Below are 21,494 nucleotides of genomic sequence, written 5' to 3'. Positions count from 1 at the left end.
TAACTGGTCATCTCAGCCCCACAGTACTCCACAAACCAAAATATAAGAAGGTCAATAAATCAGTGTGGGAATGTGAAGATTATGTTTTGTAATGGTTTATTGAAGCATAGATGAAATGTCTGCACTGTAGTGATTCACACAAATCAAACAGGAAACTATTCATACATCTTAGTGTTCAATAGTACAAAAACACAAAATGTTGGATGTCTTATAACTGTTCAGTCTTCAGTCTCCAAACATCCAGCCACTCACAAACAGGCCCCCTCCTGCTGAGCTGTTTGGACCACATTTTTCATGTTGTTTCCATATGAAGCGGAGGCCTCTTGTCAGCCCTGTTTGTCTTTAAGTTCTGGACATCAGAGACGTGATCCTGGTGCCAGCTCTGAATCTGGCAGCTTTAATGAGTTCTTAAAGCCTTGGCATAGACCGGCTCCAGGAGATGAAAAGGGAGCAGCATGAAGAACGCCACCAGAAAGACCACGCTCGCCACCGCCAGAAGAATGTATCGCCCGATAAACAGAGTGTCTACGATCTGTGGACAGAAAGGAAACCATGTTCACTGTTTAAGAGGTTTTTATTTTTATACACTGGTGCAAGTAGTTCAAGTTAATCTGCTATACATAGAAAAGGCATTGCTGGTCAGACAGTTCCTCTGATCATCCACCAGAGGTCAGGAAAGAGCTGCTGTGCAAGCTGTGTGGAGGGATGGAGGGGAATGAGACATTTTAGAAGGGAATTCTGTACACATGCAGTTAGACAAACACACACACACACACACACACACACACACACACACACACACACACACACACACACACACACACACACACACAGAAAGAAATCTCTAAGAACCCTGAAAATGATTAAATCAGCACAACATGACATGACACTGTGTTTATTTCTGTGACATGTCTGAGAAAGTGTCTTTGATAGCGAGCGATCAGGAGGCTCATGCTGATGTTGTTGCCGAGTTTAAGCCATCTGACTCCTTCCTGCAGCATCAGTACTAAGACATCCAGCCATCAGGAGACAACTTTACCACATCTAATGGTTGTTCTTGTAACAGATCGGTGACTGCTGTCAACTGCTGGCTTTAAAAGAAGAGTTAGATTTTAAATTTGTGTTTCATGATAATCAAATATAAATTCAACTTCAGCAAACCTGCAGTTTTCACATTTACATCTGAAACTGACATTCATGTACAATGTTAATAAAAAGATGCAGATTAATCTTTCTGAGAACTCATGAGCCAAATGACAAAGTTTAGCTTCCAATCATTTAAAAACAGAATCTGAAGGTCCCTGTGTGACTCTTCTTAATACCACTGTAATTTTAAACAAAGAAATCAGGACATGAGAAACTTCTGTAAAACAATGATCATTACAGCCTGAACATGTGTCAAGGAAAGTCAAGTCTAAGTTATATAAGTATGACATTTCATACGACAGGTGTGGACTTCAAGCTCCTATGAGGAACTCTGGGATTGTGTTGATTTCTGCGCCCCTTTGGGCAAAGCGATGAATCTTAAGCCTGGTTTGTACTTCTGAATCAAATCAACAGTGTAGCCTACGCTTGGAGCCAACACACTTCTCCTCCAAAATGTAAGTACGCGTCTAATTAGTGCGGACCGCAAGCCCTGTGATTGGTCCGCTCAGCGGCATGGTATTTCCTGCATTTAAAGCACTTTTGGGATCGTTGTACATCGACCGTGTATTAAATCCCCTTCGACATATCCTCTCTATTCTTAACTGTAATCATTGCTGTATGATAAACAGAGACATGTACCAGCTGAAAATTTGCATAATACATTCGGAAGTGCTGTGAAAAAGTCAACAGAAATGTATTGGGGACGGAAAAAGAAGACCCAAATATCAGGGAGACCACACTGCACCTCAAGTGTTTCAGCGGAGTATTGCTGTGCGACACGGGCACAACGATGCACGAGTATGTAGTGCTAACGTCGACCGCTGCTGCGTATGGTCGATGCAGAAGTATAAAGCAGCTTTTGGGTTGGTGTTTTCGCCCAGTATGTATTAGTTTTAATAATAATAAAAAAAGAAAAGGAGCCTTGATTGAGAATCTTTGCAGTTGAAAAAAAAAAAAACACAAATAATGCACAAATAATCAATCAATCCTCTTTCTGGTGGTTTCACTTGCTTTTGAAGCTCATAGAGGCGTCAGTTACTCTGTTTCAGCTCAAAAATCCACACAGAGCTGAGAAACAGAGAATAAAATACAGCAATGATTACAGAAAACAAACAAGTTAAGAACTCTTATGACATATATTTGAAAGGACACGCTGTTGTATCCGGCCTCAGTATAGACTGAATGAAAGTAAAGCAATGATGGATGAGCATAAAGACGGCTTAAACTTCAGGTGAAGGTGAAGACGTGCAGCAAACACAGAAACATGAGTCTGACATCCAGGCAGAGACAAACTGTGCACAGTGTAAGAATGGACTAACCTCATGCTGTTAACAAAAGTCAAATATCACAGTGCCAATTAGGCCAGTCCCAGAGAAGGGTGGGGGTGGTTTATAGAGCCCCCCCCATCCCCACTCCCTCCGCCTGCCTGCTCCCACCCATGCGCTCAATAGCACATTAATAAAACATGGCCCACACTTTGGGTTCCTGCTTGCTGTGTAATTGGCAAATTAAAAAGTGAGATGTGTTAAATGCAACCATAAGAGACGGTATACATCATCCCCACCTCTCTGAGACACACACACACACACACACACACACACACACACACACACACACACACACACACACACACACACACACACACACACACACACACACACACACACACCTAGTCTCCTCCCGAAACAGTCCCTGTGAAGTCACTCCTCAGTCAGCGGTGTGTGTGACGCTCTGCTCGTATTATCTGGCTGAAGGGCGTTTTCACCGTGTGTATTCTTGTGATCATGGGCGGCTCATAATCTAAATTTTAACACTCACCAAAAGCCATCAGTGAAGTGTTGATTAAATCTAACAGTCAGACCTTTACGAACTCTAAACTTATCAAGTGAGCTCTTCTTACGGTGAATATCCAATTATACACCTTTCTATATTAAGAAGCAACTAGCCACACGCTGATTAGAGATACAGTTTTATGTTTTTAGGCTTTAAATGAGCTTCTAGATAGTCATGCAAATGCTCCAGGTTCTAAATTAAGTGAATGTTTCTGCCAGTGACGGTCTCAGAGTGTGATGTTATGTTATTGTCTAATTATATAATTTCTGTTGTGTTGTAACACCGACTAAAACAATCTGAGCATGTTCCTCCTGACTAATATATTTAAATATATAGGAAAGGCTTTGAGACTACAGACTGGTGCACACCATGCCTTGCTCATTAAGGCTTGTTTATACTTCTGCGTCAACCCTACACAGCAGTGGTTGACGTTAGCACTACGTACTTGTGCGTTGATGTGTCCGAGACACGCAGCAATACTCCCCCGAAATGTTTGAGGGCAATGTGGTCTCTCTGATAGTCGGGTCTTCTTTTTCCGTCCCGCCACATTTTCTGTTTACTTTGTTACAGCAATTATGAACGTGTTATGCAAATTTACAGTTGATATATATTTCTGTTTATCACACAGACATGATTACAGGAAAGAATAGAGAGGAGACGTCGGAGGAGATGAAATACACCGCTGATGTGCAGCAAGCAAGGGAGTGCTGTAAAGGCGGGAAATACAATGCCACCGAGCGGACAAGGGATGTCAACAATTAATCAAGTGTTGATTAATTGATTGTTAAGAACTTACTCAAACACATTTTTTTTGTTTCGATTTTATATCATGTGGAACAAACATCATGTGGTCTTATATTTCGTCCAGCTATCAGGGAGGTGTTTTAAGTTTAAAGGATGTTTGACTAAAGGCATTGCGCACAGCAGAGACGCTCAACTGGGGGCTGCGGCTGAGTGACAGGTCTCCACGAGCGCTTTTTTTCTCTGCCGTCGGACTGATTATGACCCGGTTGCGCTCCCGGCTGACACCTGACCGCTAAATATGTTTATTTTTCTCAAAAGGAACAAGCAGACAGAAAACTGGACACTGTGAGTCTAAATATGTTTCTGTTCAGTTCCCTTGTTGAAGTCTGAGCCTTCACTTTTATGACTGTATGTCCGCAGGGATTATGAGCCTGCTCCACATGTTGATTTTCAGCGTGTTCAACGTTTTGAACACCTCAACACGATCCGTAGCTACTCAATACTGTCAGTCATTGTGTCGTGGAGGGAAATTTGATTCAGGGGGAAAAAACGCCCCCTTGTTTTTGACATGGAAAATGTTTACGTTTTGTTTAATGATTAATCGATAATTGATCGTTAACATTTCCAAAGATCGATCACGGAAAATACTTGAAATTAACATCCCTAGATTGGACCAATCAAAGGGCTTGCGGTCCACCTTGATTTTACTTTTAGTTACGTTTCGGAGGAGGTGCACGTCAGCTACTTGTGAAGGACTCTGCGTAGGTACCGGAGCTACGCAGAAGTCGATTCGACACTGAAGTTTAAATCCGCCTTCATGGATAACAACTAAATAAAATTACTAAAGAATATCAAAACTTCTTCTCCCAACAGTCATTTTTGATCCAAAGTTTGTAAAAAAAATGAAATGGACAGGTTTGGAACACCAGATTTCCTCTTTAACATGTGTTAAACATTTAAAGCAAATCAGAGAGTGACAACTTTTCCATAGCACTAATGAGTGTCACATCAACGTGTGACTGTGTAATGTGACCTCTTTAAAACACTATCTACTTGCAGCCATGTTTTTTTTTTTCCATGTATAAGCCTCATAAAGAAATGCAGTGAGTAACATTGTGCCGCCTCTCTCTGCTGCTGCTCTGTATCGGTCTTTGCACAAAGGCTATAAACGAGAGCTGGCCGGGACAGGCTCTGCTCTGCTATTTCTCTGGGATGGCAGCTTGCTTGGCAGATCTGGCCGGCTTATTGGCACGACCCCGAGGCAACATGGGGGAGTGTTTGTTCTGTGTTGCTGTTGGACTAAGATAAAGCAGAACAGGCTTTTTACAACAAGCACATACACAGAAGTGCACACACACACACACACACACACACATAGACACACACACAGTGACATACGATATTTACAGGTATACAGCGCTGTGGATACTGGCTTAAAATGAAGATAAGGTTTATATATTCCAACAGAAAAAAGCCTATAACCCTCGTTAGTGCACATATATAAGGTAATAATTGAAACCAGACAGTATCTGAACTTTGCGTGTACACACACACACACACACACACACACACACACACACACACACACACACACACACACACACACACACACACACACACACACACACACACACACACACACACACACACACAACGATTTGAACAGTCTCTGAGACAACACTACGATGATTTGTGTTTGACCTCAGTGACTGATCACAATGTTAGACTTTTAATTCACTCTTTTCTTACATTTTATATTACTATCTATCAATGAATTACAGCCGTAAATGTTGAATCTATCTTTTAGGAACACATGAGTGTGAGCATTCAGCGACAGTGAGCAGTTTGTTTGTGTGCTCTACATCAGTGATCTCAAGACCCAAAACATTTGGTGGTAAACGAAGCCAAATGGCCTCACAACAGAACTGAAAAAAAAAAGATCCCAGGCCTGCTTTTAATCCAACTGTTGTACATAAAGCTCTCATTATGCATAAGCAACAGTAACAGACTATATTAACACATGAGCCCGTGTCTCTTGAAACAATAAATGCTTTTATCATAAAACTCATTTGGAATATCTCCTCGTCCTTGTTTTGGCCGCTGTATACTTTGAATCACCTCTGAAGAAAGTCAGATGTCACATTCGATGAAAAAATTTCAGACCACATTGATCACAATTCTGGAATTTTCACATAAAAATGAGTATGTGAGGGTTTCATATTGACTTAGGACAATATACAAATGAATAGTCTCAGTGGAGCTGTTTGAGGGGCAGGGGAAAAAACAACAAAAAGGGCACCTAGCTTCAAAAACCTGGTACTCACAGTTCTGGGTATCGATACAGCACTTTTTATTTTTTTATTTTTATTTTTTTACATTTTATGCATTTGAGGGGTTGACAGAGGGTGCTTTTTATGTTTTTTTTACATTTTGGGAGCATCCAGAGGTCACCTTTTTTTTTTTTTTTTACGTTTTATACATTTCAGGGGCATCCCGGGTAACACTTTTTAAAAATGTTTTTTTTTTTACATAGGTGGGGCATCCAGAGGGTTTGTTTCTTTATTCATACACTATAAATAATGGACGTCGTATCCATGACGTCACCCATCGGTTTCTGAAGCGCTGTTTTGAGGCCAGTCGTCGTCGAGAGCCAAATTGCTGCTGTCGAGCGATTGTGACATAAAGAGGCAGGCTTTGAGCCTCCTAGCCAACAGCTACAGTGTTCCCATCTCGTAATCTCAATATCTTTGAAATTACTGCATTATGAAAAAATAAACCCCCCGTACAGTGTGTGCCGAGTGGGAAATGAGCAATCGAGGCTCCACTTGTCTTTTTTACCAGGCTGTAAACATGTTCATTTCTGCTGTAAAGATCGACTTTTTTGAATTAGTGTGTTTGTGGTTTCCGGTACTTCCGGAGCCAGCCTCAAGCGGATCCTCGATGAACTGCAGTTTTTAGCACTTCCACGTTGGCCTCATATTTTTTTTAGACTGGAGCATACCGCTTGTTTTTTTTTTTACATAGGTGAAAACAAGTTGCTTAATGTGCATCTATATGTGACAAAGCTTTGATATATACCAACCTGAGATAAGAACACATTGAAACAACTTTGTTAAATAAAATAAAGGGGGGGTTGGGAATCCCTCTCAACACAAAGTCTTTCCCTATGCTGTGACATACTTCCATTTCAAGGTGGGACATTCAAGCCTCGTCAAACACAGAAGAGGATAGGTGGGACAATGTCGCTCTGCCTCTGAGCCTCCCTCAGAGGTAGTAACAGAGGTGTATTGGGGGGAAGACAGTGAGGATGTGTAACTGCTGAGCTGGCAGTGCTTTGTGTGTGTGTATGTGGAGTACCCGCTGTGTGTTTGCATGCCGTGCCTCTTCTGCAACTCTCTGCAATGAGAAATCATACCCCGGAACATTAATATGAAGCCACTGCATGGTTCCGTGTGTCGGTACAGAAGCTCAGTGATGGTCGACTTTATGGCGCTGTTGACGAGTAAGGGAGTCAGAAGGTGATGAAATGACACTGTTGGATGAATGTTGGATTTTCTCCAGTGACCTACGCCATTTTTGAAAAGACTAGACCCCAAAGTGAGTTACATTCAACGACTGCAGATTTTATGAGGACCCCTAGAAGCTCTCCTGACTGGGGGGTTCATTTCAAACTTGTCCACTGTAAGTTGTGCTTACTTTGTGTTCAAATGTGGCTGAAATCAGACATTAAGCTAGGACTGAGGGAGCAATAATAATGTTTCATTTTCAAATAGGAATTTGGCTTCTCACAATCTGAAAAAAAAAAAATCCAAGATTAAACAATTCCTGTCCCCCTGCTGTGTTGCACTCATTTTGTCTTGTAAAGTGAATGGAGCATACCCTCCTTTCCTGCCTTTACAGCACAGCGTGTGATCTGCCCCTCCTCTCAAACAGCTCTCTCCGCAACTACTGAGAGTCAGGAGGAGAGGAGGCCACAGCCAGGACCGCACTTCACTGGCAATCTGGCAAACTGGGCATTCTCCAGGTGGGCTGATGCACCTAGGGGCCAGTATGCTATAATATGTCATCATCAAGCGCTCACATCGATGCGCAACAATAAAAGATGCAGATGTCACAAAATGTGGGGGCTAAACATCTTGAACCATTCTGCTTTCTGCAGCCACAGGTAGAGAGAGAAGAGAAGCTGTGCAGCACTGACAGAGAGAGGAGCAGGAGCTGCAGGTGTGTGTTAGTCAGGCAGAGGGATAAAGTGAGTATGAGCAGAGAGAGGCTGTAGTGACAGCGGGAGTTCAACAGTGAGTGTACCATAAATAAATATGGGCCATGTTGATATAAAGATGAAGGCTGGATAAGGCTGAATCAAAGGTTGGATGTGATTAAATACGAGCAGTGCAGATCCTTCACATTTTGATAACACATTATAAAAATGCTGTGCTTAAAGTAAATGTCTTATGTTCACTTAAATAAGTATGATCATCAAAATGAGGTCAAAGCTCTTGAAGTGGAGTATTGGTGCAGTAAAGGGTCCCTGTCTTTGTGCTTTTTTTGTACAAGTGTATCAATACAGTTAGTCTGAAAAGTGAACGAGCTGAACAGTTTATTGAATCACTTATCTGTTAGCTGTTTTTAAAAGTGTTCATAGTGTTTAAGTGTTAAAAGAGTGTAAAAAAAAATATACAAAGCATGTAATGCATGTTGTCAAATCAATCAGTAATCATGTTTGATCATCCTGATCTCAATATCGATCAAAATAATTGTGATGAGTATTTTTGCTGTAATCGAGCAGCTCTAAAATCGGCTCCCATAAAGAGCTTTTTCTTCAACTAGATGAAAGAAGTGTTGGTAACAATTGCTTCGATGGTTGTTTATATACTCATAAATATTTGTGCATCACTTACGGTGTAACAACAAGAACTTCCACAGAAAGTAGTCTGTACCCTGCCAATCACAGTATGTTATATATGCACGTCACAGAGAAGGTATTACACAAATTAAGAGTGTAGAATAAATCATCAATATTATATTTAACAACCCCTCAAATAAAAACAAAAAATAAAGTCTGAGTTCAAAATTGGCTTAAAGAGATTAAGTTATCTTTCAAATCAAACATCTTATGATAGGAGTTGAAAGTATGGATCAAAGGTTCAAGATGTTTTCCTCGGACGCAGCTCAAGGTTGAGGTCAGACGACTTAAAGACAGGTATTAAAGTGAAAGTTGCAGAAATCAAGCCTCACAGAACAGCCGTATATCCCGGTAACAATATGTTCTGTGGATTACATGTTCAGGTGTATTAGTTCAGTGTGAAGAGCTCACCTGTATCTCTTTAAAAGGAATCTCTGTCTCTGGACTGCGAGGGAAAAACACCAGGACCAGAGTGATGGTCAGAGCCAGGAGGAACACAGGGATAACTCCTAACCTGAAACAAACACATGCACATCGTGGCAGATTAAATCAGTTGTTAAGAGGTTAAAAAGAAATATTAAGGGACAATGAAAAAGTTTCAAGAAATAAAAGGTTTTATCTACTGCCCGATTCACCCACCTGGGACTTTCACCAGCCTACCTTTGTTTTTGAACCCAGCCTGTGAAACTACTTTAGGGTTAAAGAACACAGAGTCCAGACAGAAAACTTATTCTACTTCTTTATTTATTTAACCAGGCAAAAGATTCACTGAGATTTAGAACCTCTTTTTCAAGAGTGACCTGGCCAAGATGGCAGCACAGGTTACGACACACAACAAGCACACGAAACAACACAAATAAAATACAGTCACAGTTTCACATGGTTACATGATCACGTAGTGCAATCAAAAGATCCAGCTGAGCTTGTTTCTCTGTCTTTTATGATTGACTTGAATTCCCCCAGAGTTACAAGATGTGTAAGTTTCAAGTCCTTCTGCACATTATTCCAGGTAAACAGGGCTGAAAATGTACAAGCCTTTTTGCCCAGTTCAGTTCTGACTCTCGGGACCTGCAACTGTATGATGTCCAGAGAGCGCAGGCCATATCGGCTGAGGTTTCTACACATGTGTACACACAAGTATTTAGGGAGAAGTCCAAGAATAGATTTATGAATAAAAATCTGCCAGTCAGAGAGTCTACGACCGTACAAAAACGGACGGTATGGTCTCCATAGTCCAACAAGGGTAAAAAAGTTGTGGTGATCAAATGTTTTCTGACTTTCAATGAAAAACATGATTTATTTCCAAAAAAAAGAAGCCAAATTCCAGCTTCAGCTTCGAAACAAGTTTATCACTCAGATCTGCATTAATCACCAGTCTATACGCATGCGCACTTTGACAGCAGGTGCCTTTTTTTGCCCCTGCTCCTGTAACAGCTAGAGTGCGCCTCTGTATCGCTACGTACCCATCACTGTGCACTGTGCAGTATACGTTCATCCAGTCTGAAGTTATCATCACTCACTTTGCGGGTCCAGATGCTCTCAGCAGCGTCATCCCGAACACCACAGCTGTGATCCATACGACGGTAACGACGACGATCCCCGTCCCCACTTCTAACACGGTGTTTGACATGTTTAGAGCTGTGTTCAGGCAACCTCAGATCAAATAACCTAATCCAAACTGTGGTGAAGCTATCAGTTTACGGCCGACATGATTTAACTTGATACAGGACTGAAACAGGACATCAGAGCAGGCTGACTTTAGCTTCAGATACCGTGTAACGATGAAATAGCTGCTAACTGCTCATGTTGAACTACATAGCTGTGTCACGTTAACCCAATAGGTTTAACGTGCAGTCTTTGTCTCGTGAATCAATGTTTGTTGTCAATTAACCCGCCTATTTCGAGAACTAGCTTTTTGTTCCTACGGATACATTGTGCAGCGTCTCAAACTTCCTGGTTACAGCGTCGCAGATTCTGATTGGACAAGAATTCAAAGGGGACCAATAGGGTGCGTCGTTACTGAATGTACTAACTGGAGCGCTTCAGCAAGTCTGAATTTTTACCATAACAGAATAGAATATATTTTTATTGTCATTGTACATTGTACAACGAAATTGAGGTGCAACCCCTTTCACTGCAAAATATACATAAAAGAACAGTAGTAAAAGAAAATAAAAAATCATAAAAACAGTGGACAAACATAAATAAATAAAAATAAATAAAAACACGAGACAAATCCAGCATTCAACGGGCAGGCATTCAGTGAACAGGAAGATTACACAGTCCCATTTTATATTGCATTACTTGGCATTTAGTGCACTTATTGCTCTGGGATAAAAACTGTTTTCCAGCCTGTTTGTCCTTGTCTTAAATGTCCTGTATCTCCGACCCGAGGGCAGAAGTTCAAACAGGTGATGTCCCGGGTGTGTTCGGTCCCTGAGGATGTTTCTCGTTTTCTTGAGGCACCGTGCTATGAAGTTCATCCAGGGAAAATGTGAAGTTGCCCACGTGTGAAAAAAAGCTCTTTTTTTGTTACTGTGACCTCTGTATTATATCAGCTGGAGATCTGCCTAATCGTTCAACACAGGAACAATCACAAGATGGAAATCAAAGCATCACTTTGAAATCCTTAACAATCCACTATTTCTCCACTTCGGACGACATTATAGCCTACCGCTCAACATGGAGGAAAGTTATTCTTCCAGATATAGCGTAATAAGTGTCTCCATATGGGATCAGCAGACCTTCTTTTTATGCAGACTCCGCTTTACAGCAGTGTTTCTGTTTCTTATTACTCCGCCTTTAGTTTTGAAGCATGCAATCATTAATGCAGACCAACAGGGGGCTGGCCAGAGCTGCCACTCATCGGCACGCGAGTGTGTGCAGATCGCAGATCCACAAGAAGTGCCTTTTGCTGCTTTAAAAAACATGTCATTTTTAATAACCCTTACGATCTTACGGTGCTCATTCATAATCTTGATACCCTTAAACCCGATGCAGGAGCACTAGATCCATTTAAAAGCGGTTTAAAGTGAGCCTTTAAAAGAGTAGCAGAAAACAGATTTAAAGGCCTACAGGCTTAATTTTCCCTGGAAACGAGCCTTGAGGTTGTGCTTTTCAATGCAATTTCATTTAAAGATAATATTGGCATGAGCGTTTCTGAAACAATGAGCCCGTGATAGGCCTATATGAACTCTAAAATGTTAATTGAGCTGTTGACATGTTTCCTCTACCTCAACAGAGGAGCAGTTGCAGATTGGATCCTGACTTCTTACCTTGGGTATGGTTTCTGTTTGAACTATAATGGCTCTGCTACAGGTCAGCGTGGTGTGAAAATAAGTGAAGCAGCTTAATTGGAAATAGAGCCGTAATCAGCTGACTAATTCAATCAACCATAGTTGAATTAGACTTTAATCACACACATGGGTTTTAGAGGCCAACCAATGCTTTGTAACATATAATTTAATATTTACACATGATAACCAGCATCAGCAAAGATGACATGCTGATGCTCATGAGCTGATAGGAACGCATGAACATAAGGAATTAGGCATACTTCAAACTTTCTGCAACTATTAAGAAAAAAACCTGAAATATATTAACTCAGAAAGTTGCAGACATATCAGATATACTGTAATTAAAAGCTAATTAAATAAACGTTTAAGGTGCTTGTCAGTTTTCTTGCCATGTTAGCCTTTGTTTTCTTCTGTTTACAGCAGAGTCAAACACATCAGAAACATTTTTTTGTTGAAAGGACTGGAAGTCCTGCTGGCTGACATTTATTACTTTCATTAAAATCAGCTCATCAGCCACAAATTTAGAATCAGTAAAAGCTTAATTTAACCTGTATAGAGTCAAGAGTTTTGGATCTGATTTTACTCTGCTTTCAAAATAAAGACAGTCAAACGCGCACTGATCTTTTATTGGCAACAAGACAATAAGAAAACAATACATTGGAAGAAAGTGCAGATAATGTTGCTAATATGATAATGTATAATGTATGCACGACCACATTATGCAGCATAGCTTCTTTGTTGCTCCAGGTCAGTGCTCTGCACCAGGATTCTGTCTAAACACGAAACTTGTCTGAATCCGGACTGAGATGTTTGCGGGGATCCCTTTCCTCGATTGTCGTATTTCCCACGGACACTGGAAGGCATCAGCAGCCCGGTGTTGGGAAAACGGGGAGCGGAGATGGAGATGGAGGTGGGAGGGGCTTGGCATGGCTGACGTCAGCGGCTGTGTGGAGGAGTATAGGCTGTGCTGTCAGCCCAGTGTCAGTCTGATGAAGATTGGCATGCAGGTAAGCTGTCATTCATTTTCAATGTCAGTGCATGGGAGCAGGGCTTCACCACTTCAGCGTCCTTTTTTCCCCTTTACCCCCCCTTCATTACAAAAGGCAGGACATTATTCATACAGGCAGACAGGCAGCCAGGCCACAGTGAGGGAGAGAGAGAGAGAGAGAGGGAGAGGGAGGGAAAGAGAGAGGGAGAGTGAGGGAGGGAGAGATAGAGCGAGGGAAGAGAGGGAGGGAGGGGGGGAGAGGAGGTGGGGGAGAAAAAAGAGAGAGGGAAAGCAGAGGAGATGCATTTTTGTGCTGGACTGAAAGACCAGTGGATTTTTTTTTCCCTTTTGCTTGATGCGGCGTTTGGATTTTAAAAATGTGTCGGTGATGTTTGTGATGCACGTATTCAGGGTTTATTGTATTTAACTGCGAATGCTTTTGTTCAAAACGTTGTTTTTTTTTAGAGAATAGTGAAAATCCGAGGGTCTGAGGTGGACGGATTGAGCGCATAGCTGCGGGAAGCTGCGTTTTATATCTAGCTTTGTCAAGGAAAGCACCGGAGTGACACGTTCTGAATATTTGTATATTTGCAGCAGATATTCTGATGTGCATAAAACACATCGTGTTGTGTTTTCATTGCAGCTGCATTTTCCTCATGCTGATTTGAACTTGGTGTTTAAACGATCAGAGGTTTTTATTTACAATTTGAAAGTCGATGCGTAAAAATCTCGGTAAAGGATTGTTAATGTGAAATAATAACTTGAGATCACATTTGAACCGAAGTCACAACAACTTCTTCATTTTGCTGTTGTTCATAAATGTTAATCTGGACCGAAGCATCTGTGGTTTTGTTGCTGTTTGAGTTTGTTTGTGTAAAATAAAGCAATAATAGCACATGTACAACTGAGGAAGGGAAAATAAATCTGACCTGTGGTGGAAGTATTGCATTTGATCCTAAATTCAAAAGGTTAGAGTCTGCTTTGGGTTTTTAGTTATTTCTAATTTAAGGGTTTTAACACACTTCTGTTTCTATTTGCTGTTTACAAACCGTTCATTTTTGAAGTGCAAGGCACAACACAGTTTTCACCCACACCTCTTTTTCTAAAGTTAAAATAAATCAAATTCTGAATGCATTTGGAGCACAGTAATTTCCCTAACTGAAACTATCTGCATGTCACTGAGGTCTGATGTTTACTCTCAGCCCTCCCTGCCTCAAACCTCTCTGACTGAACACTGGCCTTCTTTGTGTGTTCACTCACCGCTCTCTATTTCAGATGACGAGTTTATTCCACAATTGCTCGAATAACTGCTCGTACGCTCCGTTTGACAGGGCCGTGCACGTCTCTCAGTGAACTTGTCTCCAATACAGCAGCCTGTTTGAATTGATTGTGATAGAACTGCATTAACAGGCACTGGTTTGAGGTACTGTTGTGCTTTGGCAGAATAGAGAGTCAAACCATGTTGACTCTGTCTATACTTTGTTATATCTGCCCCTCACATATCACATTCGCAGTGCTTACACATAAATGGCAGATATGTAAATAAATAAGAAAAGCAATTGAAAATGTAAAGTTCATGAGGCAGGACTGGACTGTGACTTATCTGGGAAAGTGTAAAAGGCCCATCACAGCACAGACTGCAGTGTGAGCACTGGGAGTACATTAGCTTAATTAAATATGCCTGAACCATTTGTTTACTAATCATCTGCTTCCCTGAGAAATCACAATGGCGATTTAGACCACTTTAGCTCCCTCCGTCAGACACATTGGGCAGGTGCAGAGTGCCGAGCATAAAACCCCACGAGGAGCTAAACTGTGAGAGTAAATGCTCTGAAAGACGCTGTTGTTGTTGCTGCTGTGAGTCGCTGCTTAAAGACCTAAAGAAGCTCTGTTACTTTTACACAATCCAAATGTTTGGAAGGCTTTTGTCTGTCTCAAAGTGGAACATTCAGCTGGGAATACATTCCCAAAGACACAGACTGAAAGTTGAACTGTCTCACAACAACCAATCACATTCAGTGATGTGGGCTCTTTGTCGTAATGTGCCTCACACTGCATCTACAGTTTGTCGGATAGAAATAATGCCAATTTAGTTTATCCCCTGAACCCTGCTGAGATCTTAATTGATGATTTGTGTCATTGGACAAGCAGCCTGGGGCATGTTTGCTGCTGCAACACTATTTGCATATTCTCATTCCTACTATATGGGTAAATTACATGATGAGGTGTAATGCTGTGCATTCCTGCAGCTTTTGGGGGTATAATCACTAATAAAGTGATTCAGTCACACTAAATGAAGGAAGTAAACAGAGCGAGGAGAGCATATGTTTCAAACCAATTTAAGCATTTATGTATGGCCATAAAGCAATTGAGGAAATTGAAATGGAGCAAATGTCTTGTCATTTCCTTTGCTTTTGCCTCTAATTCCACCCTGCATGGTGCCAAAGACACTACCACATATTTTTAGACTGTCTTGTAAGACTAATAGGCCTTTTTTGTGTTTTTCAGACAGTGACAATCAGAGCTTGGAGAAGTCTAATTTGTCTTGTGGAGGCCTTACTGTCTTAAGTCAGGCAGGAAAAAGAGAGAGGATGTTCAGAATTATTCATGATGCCTTAGTCTGCCGCGTTCCCTCAGCGGAGTGCATCTAGGTCCTGTTCCGGGCCTGTGGGCAATGTGATGTGTGCTAGTTTTCACATGTTCAATAGTGCAGCGATCCTGAAGACAGTTGTGTTGTGTTGCATGTTTTGGCCCTGTCTGGGCCCTCACAGGTCATGCCCATTAAGCCCGGTTGATCCCTATTGCTCTCAAGAGGAGGCAGAGGCCTGTTTATGCCGTCAGACAGCTAAGCTTAAGGACAGCCCGTGCATGCTTACCCTTGCTCATTCCTCAGCCAGTGCTGTGTTGGCATGGCTGTAAGTAAGCCACCAGGGAGCCGGGTCGGAGAGAGATGGATTGGCTTGATTTATGCTCCAAGAGGAGCAGCAGGCAAATTTAATGATCCTCCATACTGTCAACATCACGGAGCTTTGTTTCCGGAAGGACATGAAGATGTCATGAAAACACGGCCAGCATAGGAATGTGGTGTAGGGTCTGATTTGGAAACCGCAGCAAGAGACAGTGTAGTTATTCATGTAAAGGGAGCTGCAGTGAGAAATTCATTCATTTAGATCACAAGTAACCTGCTCTTAACCTATCTCCAACTGGTGAGTAAATTTAGAGTAAGAAAGTCAAAACCTCCTGATCTCTGTTTCTTGAATGTAAATAATCCTCAGGATCGTTTTTTATAACAATACGATAAATATACCTTTGGATTTAAGGAAAAAAGCTCTTCGTGATGTCATCTTGGGCCTCTGGGAAATGATGACCACATTTTTTATCATTTCCTGCCATTTTGACCAAACAACAAACTATTTAAAAAAATAATTTCAGTTTGATAAACACTGAAAATCATTATAAGTTGTGACTGTAGTGCTGTTCGGTGGCATACTGCTGACAAATCAAAAACCATGATTTAACAACCATCCTCTATGTCGTCATCTGTAATTATTAGTTTATTTTTTACTCATTCAAGAATATTTTTCATGAGGTAATAAAAACCCAACATGATGTGGTGTCCTTAAAAGAGATACGTGCTGTATTTACTCACCTTGAGCTTTGGGCTTGCAGAGATGTGATGATGCCACATGAGCAGTTTCCTTAAATGAAGGATGGCATAATGAATATTTGAGCTGAAGTGAAAAGGGTTTTCTGCACAGATGTGCCTACAAATGCCCAGAGACAACTGCTGTCGAAGAAAACCTTTATTTAAGCATATTTAATTTGACTGTGCTGGGATCGCAGAGAGTCCTGCTCTGAGGCTCTGCTACACGAGCTGCAGACGATGCTGAGAGTGGGGTTAACAATGCATGCTCTGCTGGACTCACCTTGCTTAGATGCGGTGTCAGAGTAATAAGAAATATGTGTTTGTCTTGACAACAACTCTGACAGTCAGAAAAACTTCAGTGAATGAATCGCTGAATTAGAAATGTAGGTTTGATGGTCCAGTATTTATATTATTTCAAGTATTGGAGTTTCATTTGGCTCATTTGACATTTAGAGCATGGTATTAAACTGTAACAGTTAAGTTGCCGTCCAGGGCGAGTTACATTGCTAAGTATTTTGTGAGTCCGTGTTGTTTTCTTGTTAGAAATAAATAAACCTTGAACCTTGAACTTAAAGCTTGTAAACATGTCAAAGCCAGGAGCACATAGACGCAGCATAGCCACATGATGAATCCATGTATTAACCCCCCCCCCCCCCAGCATTGTTTTCTTCAATACAGTTCACACATAGATACTGATACATCTATGAAAGGCCCATAAAACAGATGAAACCCTTTGTATGTCATCCAACCACGTTCTGCTGAAAACACATGGGAGAGATCAATATTTGTCCTCTTCGTGTGATTCAGTGATTGATTAGCCTGAGCACATCTGATTCAATTGGCCCTGCAGACACTCTTCAAACAAAGTTTAGAAAAGCTTTTCTCCAGACGATAAAATGTGATGTGTGCTTGAAGAGTGAACGCAGCATGGAAGAAGTCACATACAAAGGCTGCAGTCATTAGGTAATGATTTTAGCATCAGTACTGTGATTGCATTCCCTTTTTCAGACAGAGGAAATGAAAACCCAGCAGGGACACATTCCATAAACTAAGTCGAAGTCATGGCATAGAGAGCAGGACTCCAACAAAGCTGAAGGTTCTTCCCCAGCAGGATGCACGCGCAGATACGCTGTTTACTGTGGGTGGAAATTCAAAGATATGAAACAGGCTCTCTGGAGTCTCCTGTGTGGATGCTGTTTGTAGAAATGGGTTTGATGTCATTATTTTTGCAGTAAAAAAACAATTAAAGCATGTTATTTTTAGACTTCAGAGGTTATTATTCAAGGATCAAGCACAAAATCAAATTAGCAACAGCTTATTATATATTCTTCATTTAAAGACCTTTAACAAGAGCGTGAACCTCATTGTGCCCGTGCTTCTTATCTCTGCTGGAATGTAGATAATCCCAATAAATGAGCAGGGCCGCATACGGAGAAATATGAAGCCTGCCAGTAAATCCTGAATTTATTATATTTGCACGTCGTGGTAACAGCTGAGCTGGGTGAGGTTCAAACTATTTGATTTGAATTCAACAGCAGATCACAGCAGAGAAAATCCCACCAAGCTCTGTGTGGCTGCATATTTGTGCTTCCCTCAAAAATGAATAAATGCACGGGCCAAAATGTGTCACTGCTGTTGGAAATATATTCCAGCTTAATACTCTTAAAAACTTGAATAACAGTGAAATGTCAGTGTAGTTCTTCACACTGTGCATTAATACTGTTCAGCACTAAGAGACGCAGTGCTATCTGCTGCCTAATGAAAATGTGTGTCTGTAGCTTGATCCCTTTAGCATCAGCTGCTATTTTGTGCTATAATGTTTTCTTTAACATAACCCTCAGTCAATGCTGCAGTGGTCCTCCTGCACTGCGGTGCTGTTTCAAGCTGTTGTTCGCAATGTAGAGGAGTAAAAATGCTAAACAGTAGAAAAACTGTGGAGGAGGAGAGGAAGAAAGCTGGACTTTACATTTAGCAATTTAAAAATAAAGATGGAGTGTTACAAAAGAAGGAATAGAGGCGGTTCTTCTCTTTGAATATTGAGCATTTTGACGATTTGATTTGCGTGTACACTACATTTACCTGACATTGGTTTGAGAATTTCTTATTTGATTGTTAATTTTTTTGACATTATTTTACATTTTAACACAAATACCTGTACTCTCATTTTACATTTTCTTGTTACTTCAGCTATGATGCATTTTAATTATTATCTTTATTTGTGTTAAGTTTCCACAAGGCTGATTTCACGTGGACCTGATGAGACAAGACTGCATAAAAAATACATTTTTATTGGCACAGGACAAAATATAAAATATTCACCACAACATGACAACATGTGGTTCTTTTTGACTTACAGTTAAAGTATTTTGAGGCTGAATATATTTCCAGTTTTACTCCAGGAAAGAGATCAATCAGTACTTTAACCAGAGGCTCAAATATCTGTACATCTCACTCAGTAAATATTGTGTATAATTTTGTAACCTCAGCAAAAAGCGAAATACTCTTCTTTCTTGAATACTTGTCTTTATACTCTGCACACATGCAGTACTCTCTATCTTCAGACTCTATTTTCAAAATGGGAGAATAAAAGAGAATTCTCTCCTTCTTGATTGTTTCTCTCTTGATCCCGGTCCTTATTACCTCTCAAACTACAGTCCCTGTTCCATGAGCCAGACTTACTTTAAGACTAAAGTTTGACTGCCATCCTCACATCAACAGCGGATATATTTTTTAACCCATTGCTATTTATAAACCCCTTGTTTTCTTCAGTCTCTGTAATATTAACAGCTGTAGTGGTGTACAGAGCTAATTCATTGTCTAAGACACAAGACCATGTGTGTGCAAAAAGGAGGAAAAGTTTGCGTCTTTGAGTGGGTGTTGGTAGGTAGCCTTCTGAGTTCACCTCTCTTTGATTATTGGCTTTGCAGCATATTGAAGTCTTCTGCACTTTGAGAAGAAATTCAACAGCTCTAAAGTTGTGACCTCCAAAAGGCTGTTTACTGGAGCACGGCTCCATTTTTCAGAATCCTCTCCAAAGATATTATTCAAGTGTTGCTCTCTGCCACTCACATCTCATCTGAATGTTTCAGCCTCCTGCACTCCAGGACGCCATTGATCTGAAGGACAACATTTTCACTCCATCTATAGCTGCTCCTTTATTTTGACATTCGACTTTAACAAAAGCTGCTTTCTCTTCACATCCATTTGTATACCTTGCAGTTAATCTGGAGTGTTCTTTGCAGACGGCTGATGAAACACTTGTTAGTGTGCGGGCTCTCGGCTGAAACAGCAGCTTATCAACACACTTTAGAGAAAGCCTCGTACAGTGCCAAGGACAGAATAATTTGCCCTAATGCATTTTAGCGATCGCTCTCATTATCTGCAAATGACTTTTTTTATGTAGTTCTGTCCCCGGCTATAAAAGTGCCATGATTTTATGACAGCGAAGGCTTCAGCTGAAGAGCTTTTTATTTTCTGGGGAAGGCTGCATCCTTTATGGTGTTTCAGAGGACTTGTCGCTCTTCAAATATTAAAGAAGGACCACGCTGCATTATTCCTGGATTATATTTCATTAAGGCCGTGGGCACTCTGGATGTGCCAGTGCTGTTAGATCATATAAAGTCATATTAGAGCCCAAAGGATCTAAATGTCTCTGACACAGCATCTCATGTTTCCCCAAAGTCCAACAGTGAGCTTTTAAACTAAATTCAGCGCTACAAAATAAATAAAAAAGTAACAACACAATTATAGTAACCATGATAAAATATACTAATTAATAAAGTCTAGCTTAAAAAATAGCTTATTTGAACCAATGTAAGGTAAGAGCTTTGGAAAGACACACCCATATTTACATATTCAAACACTGACAGGCTCTGTGATGGGAGGGAGGCCCACCATGCAAATGTTCAGGGTCATAACCATCTCAAAAGATATTAATAATTTATTAATTTGCTTTTAATATATAAAAAAACTATGAAAACAGCAAATCTTAGTCTTAAATCAACAGCCATACTTCAAACTATCAGATGTCTATACTGTGTTATCATAAACCAATGCATAGGAACCTATAGAAATGCTCATAATGATGAATAAGTCCTTTGTTATACCAAAGATTCATCATTAGTTTCCTGCAGTGAACATTACGTCTAGTAAGAGCATGTTCGACAGGAAATCTAACGCAGGATAACACCTGTTTCTTTCTCTATAACTTTAACAACATAACCGCAGCCAGGAAAACCTCAGTGCCTGTGTGCCTCAAACTAACCACACACAGGACTCAGACCTGGACTCTGCTCTGTGTCTCAGTCTGGTTTTGGACTTGTTAAAAACAGCGAATCAAGAAAAGATGTAAATGAACTAAAATACAAGAGTTGTAGAAATAATATATTCTGAATCAAGTCAATAAGTTTGATGATTACTGTGCATGAATGTACTGTTCATGTGTGTATTTAGTTAAACTAAGTTAGAATTACAGACACACATAGACTCCCTATGAGCAGATTACACCACTCAGTAAAAATCGAGGAGCATCTGACACATGATGATTTATATTTACAATGAAAGATTTGTTAGAGAGAGGCTGTTTTGGATTGGGACTGCTGGATATCATGGTGGTACTGAAAACCTGTTAATATTTTTAGGACTTTTTTTAGCCCTCTGCGTTTCAGGGACGGCATGTCTGTTCTGATCATGTTATAAATTCAAGTCAGTTTCTATATTAACACAGACTCTAAATACTTCTCTATCTCCCTCTCTTGCTCCCTTTCTGTATCTTATCTATTACTTTTATTTGACTTTCTCTCTTTTCCCTCTTTTATCTATTTTTCTTTCTTTTTTCTTTCTTTTTTGTCCTTCTTTTGTTCCTGTTTCTTTCTTTCTGGCTTCTTTCTTTCTTTCTGACACTCTCTCTTTTATCTTTCTTTTTTATTTCCTTCTTTT

General features: G+C 40.5%; 2 protein-coding genes across 6 annotated transcripts in view; one reads left to right on the top strand and one right to left on the bottom strand.

Annotated features, from left to right (window-relative positions):
- Positions 1–79: 79 nt before the first annotated feature.
- tmem218 (transmembrane protein 218) lies at positions 80–10,603 on the bottom strand. 3 transcript variants are annotated; one of them, XM_034683321.1, is made up of 4 exons: positions 10,147–10,602; positions 9,038–9,140; positions 7,081–7,119; positions 80–532 (listed from the first exon to the last, which is right to left on the bottom strand). In XM_034683321.1, the coding sequence occupies exons 1-4, from the start codon at positions 10,254–10,256 to the stop codon at positions 398–400; spliced, it is 387 nt and encodes a 128-aa protein (XP_034539212.1). In that variant the 5' UTR covers positions 10,257–10,602; the 3' UTR covers positions 80–397. The 3 variants fall into 3 exon arrangements, with proteins under 3 accessions (XP_034539212.1, XP_034539213.1, XP_034539214.1); XM_034683323.1 differs by lacking the exon at positions 80–532 and adding an exon at positions 921–1,091 and having other exon boundaries at positions 10,147–10,603; XM_034683322.1 differs by lacking the exon at positions 7,081–7,119 and having other exon boundaries at positions 10,147–10,598.
- Positions 10,604–11,866: 1,263 nt separating this feature from the next.
- pknox2 (pbx/knotted 1 homeobox 2) overlaps positions 11,867–21,494 on the top strand; it is a 119,185-nt gene continuing 109,557 nt past the window's right edge. For 2 of the 3 annotated variants that reach the window (XM_034682796.1, XM_034682793.1), the window contains exons 1-2: positions 11,867–11,906; positions 12,670–12,929. The gene's annotated coding sequence lies outside the window, so the exon portion shown is untranslated. Of the gene's footprint in view, positions 11,907–12,638; positions 12,930–21,494 lie in introns of those variants that run through there. The other variant, XM_034682794.1, reaches the window with a different exon arrangement.

The sequence above is a fragment of the Notolabrus celidotus genome, chromosome 5 (genome assembly GCF_009762535.1).
Source record: "Notolabrus celidotus isolate fNotCel1 chromosome 5, fNotCel1.pri, whole genome shotgun sequence".
Lineage (NCBI taxonomy): Eukaryota > Metazoa > Chordata > Actinopteri > Labriformes > Labridae > Notolabrus > Notolabrus celidotus.
Note: the sequence above shows the minus strand (reverse complement) of the source record. Positions and strands in the feature narration are given on the sequence as shown.

What these genes read in the sequence shown, in the direction of transcription:
- tmem218 (XM_034683321.1), bottom strand. Translation starts at nt 10,256, where the DNA reads ATGTCAAACACCGTGTTAGAAGTGGGGACGGGGATCGTCGTCGTTACC. An exon ending in AGAGCATCTGGACCCGCAAA is followed by an intron (nt 9,141 to 10,146) that starts GTGAGTGATGAT and finishes TGTTTGTTTCAG; the next exon opens with GTTAGGAGTTATCCCTGTGT. An exon ending in GGCATGCAAACACACAGCGG is followed by an intron (nt 533 to 7,080) that starts GTACTCCACATA and finishes TTCTGTCCACAG; the next exon opens with ATCGTAGACACTCTGTTTAT.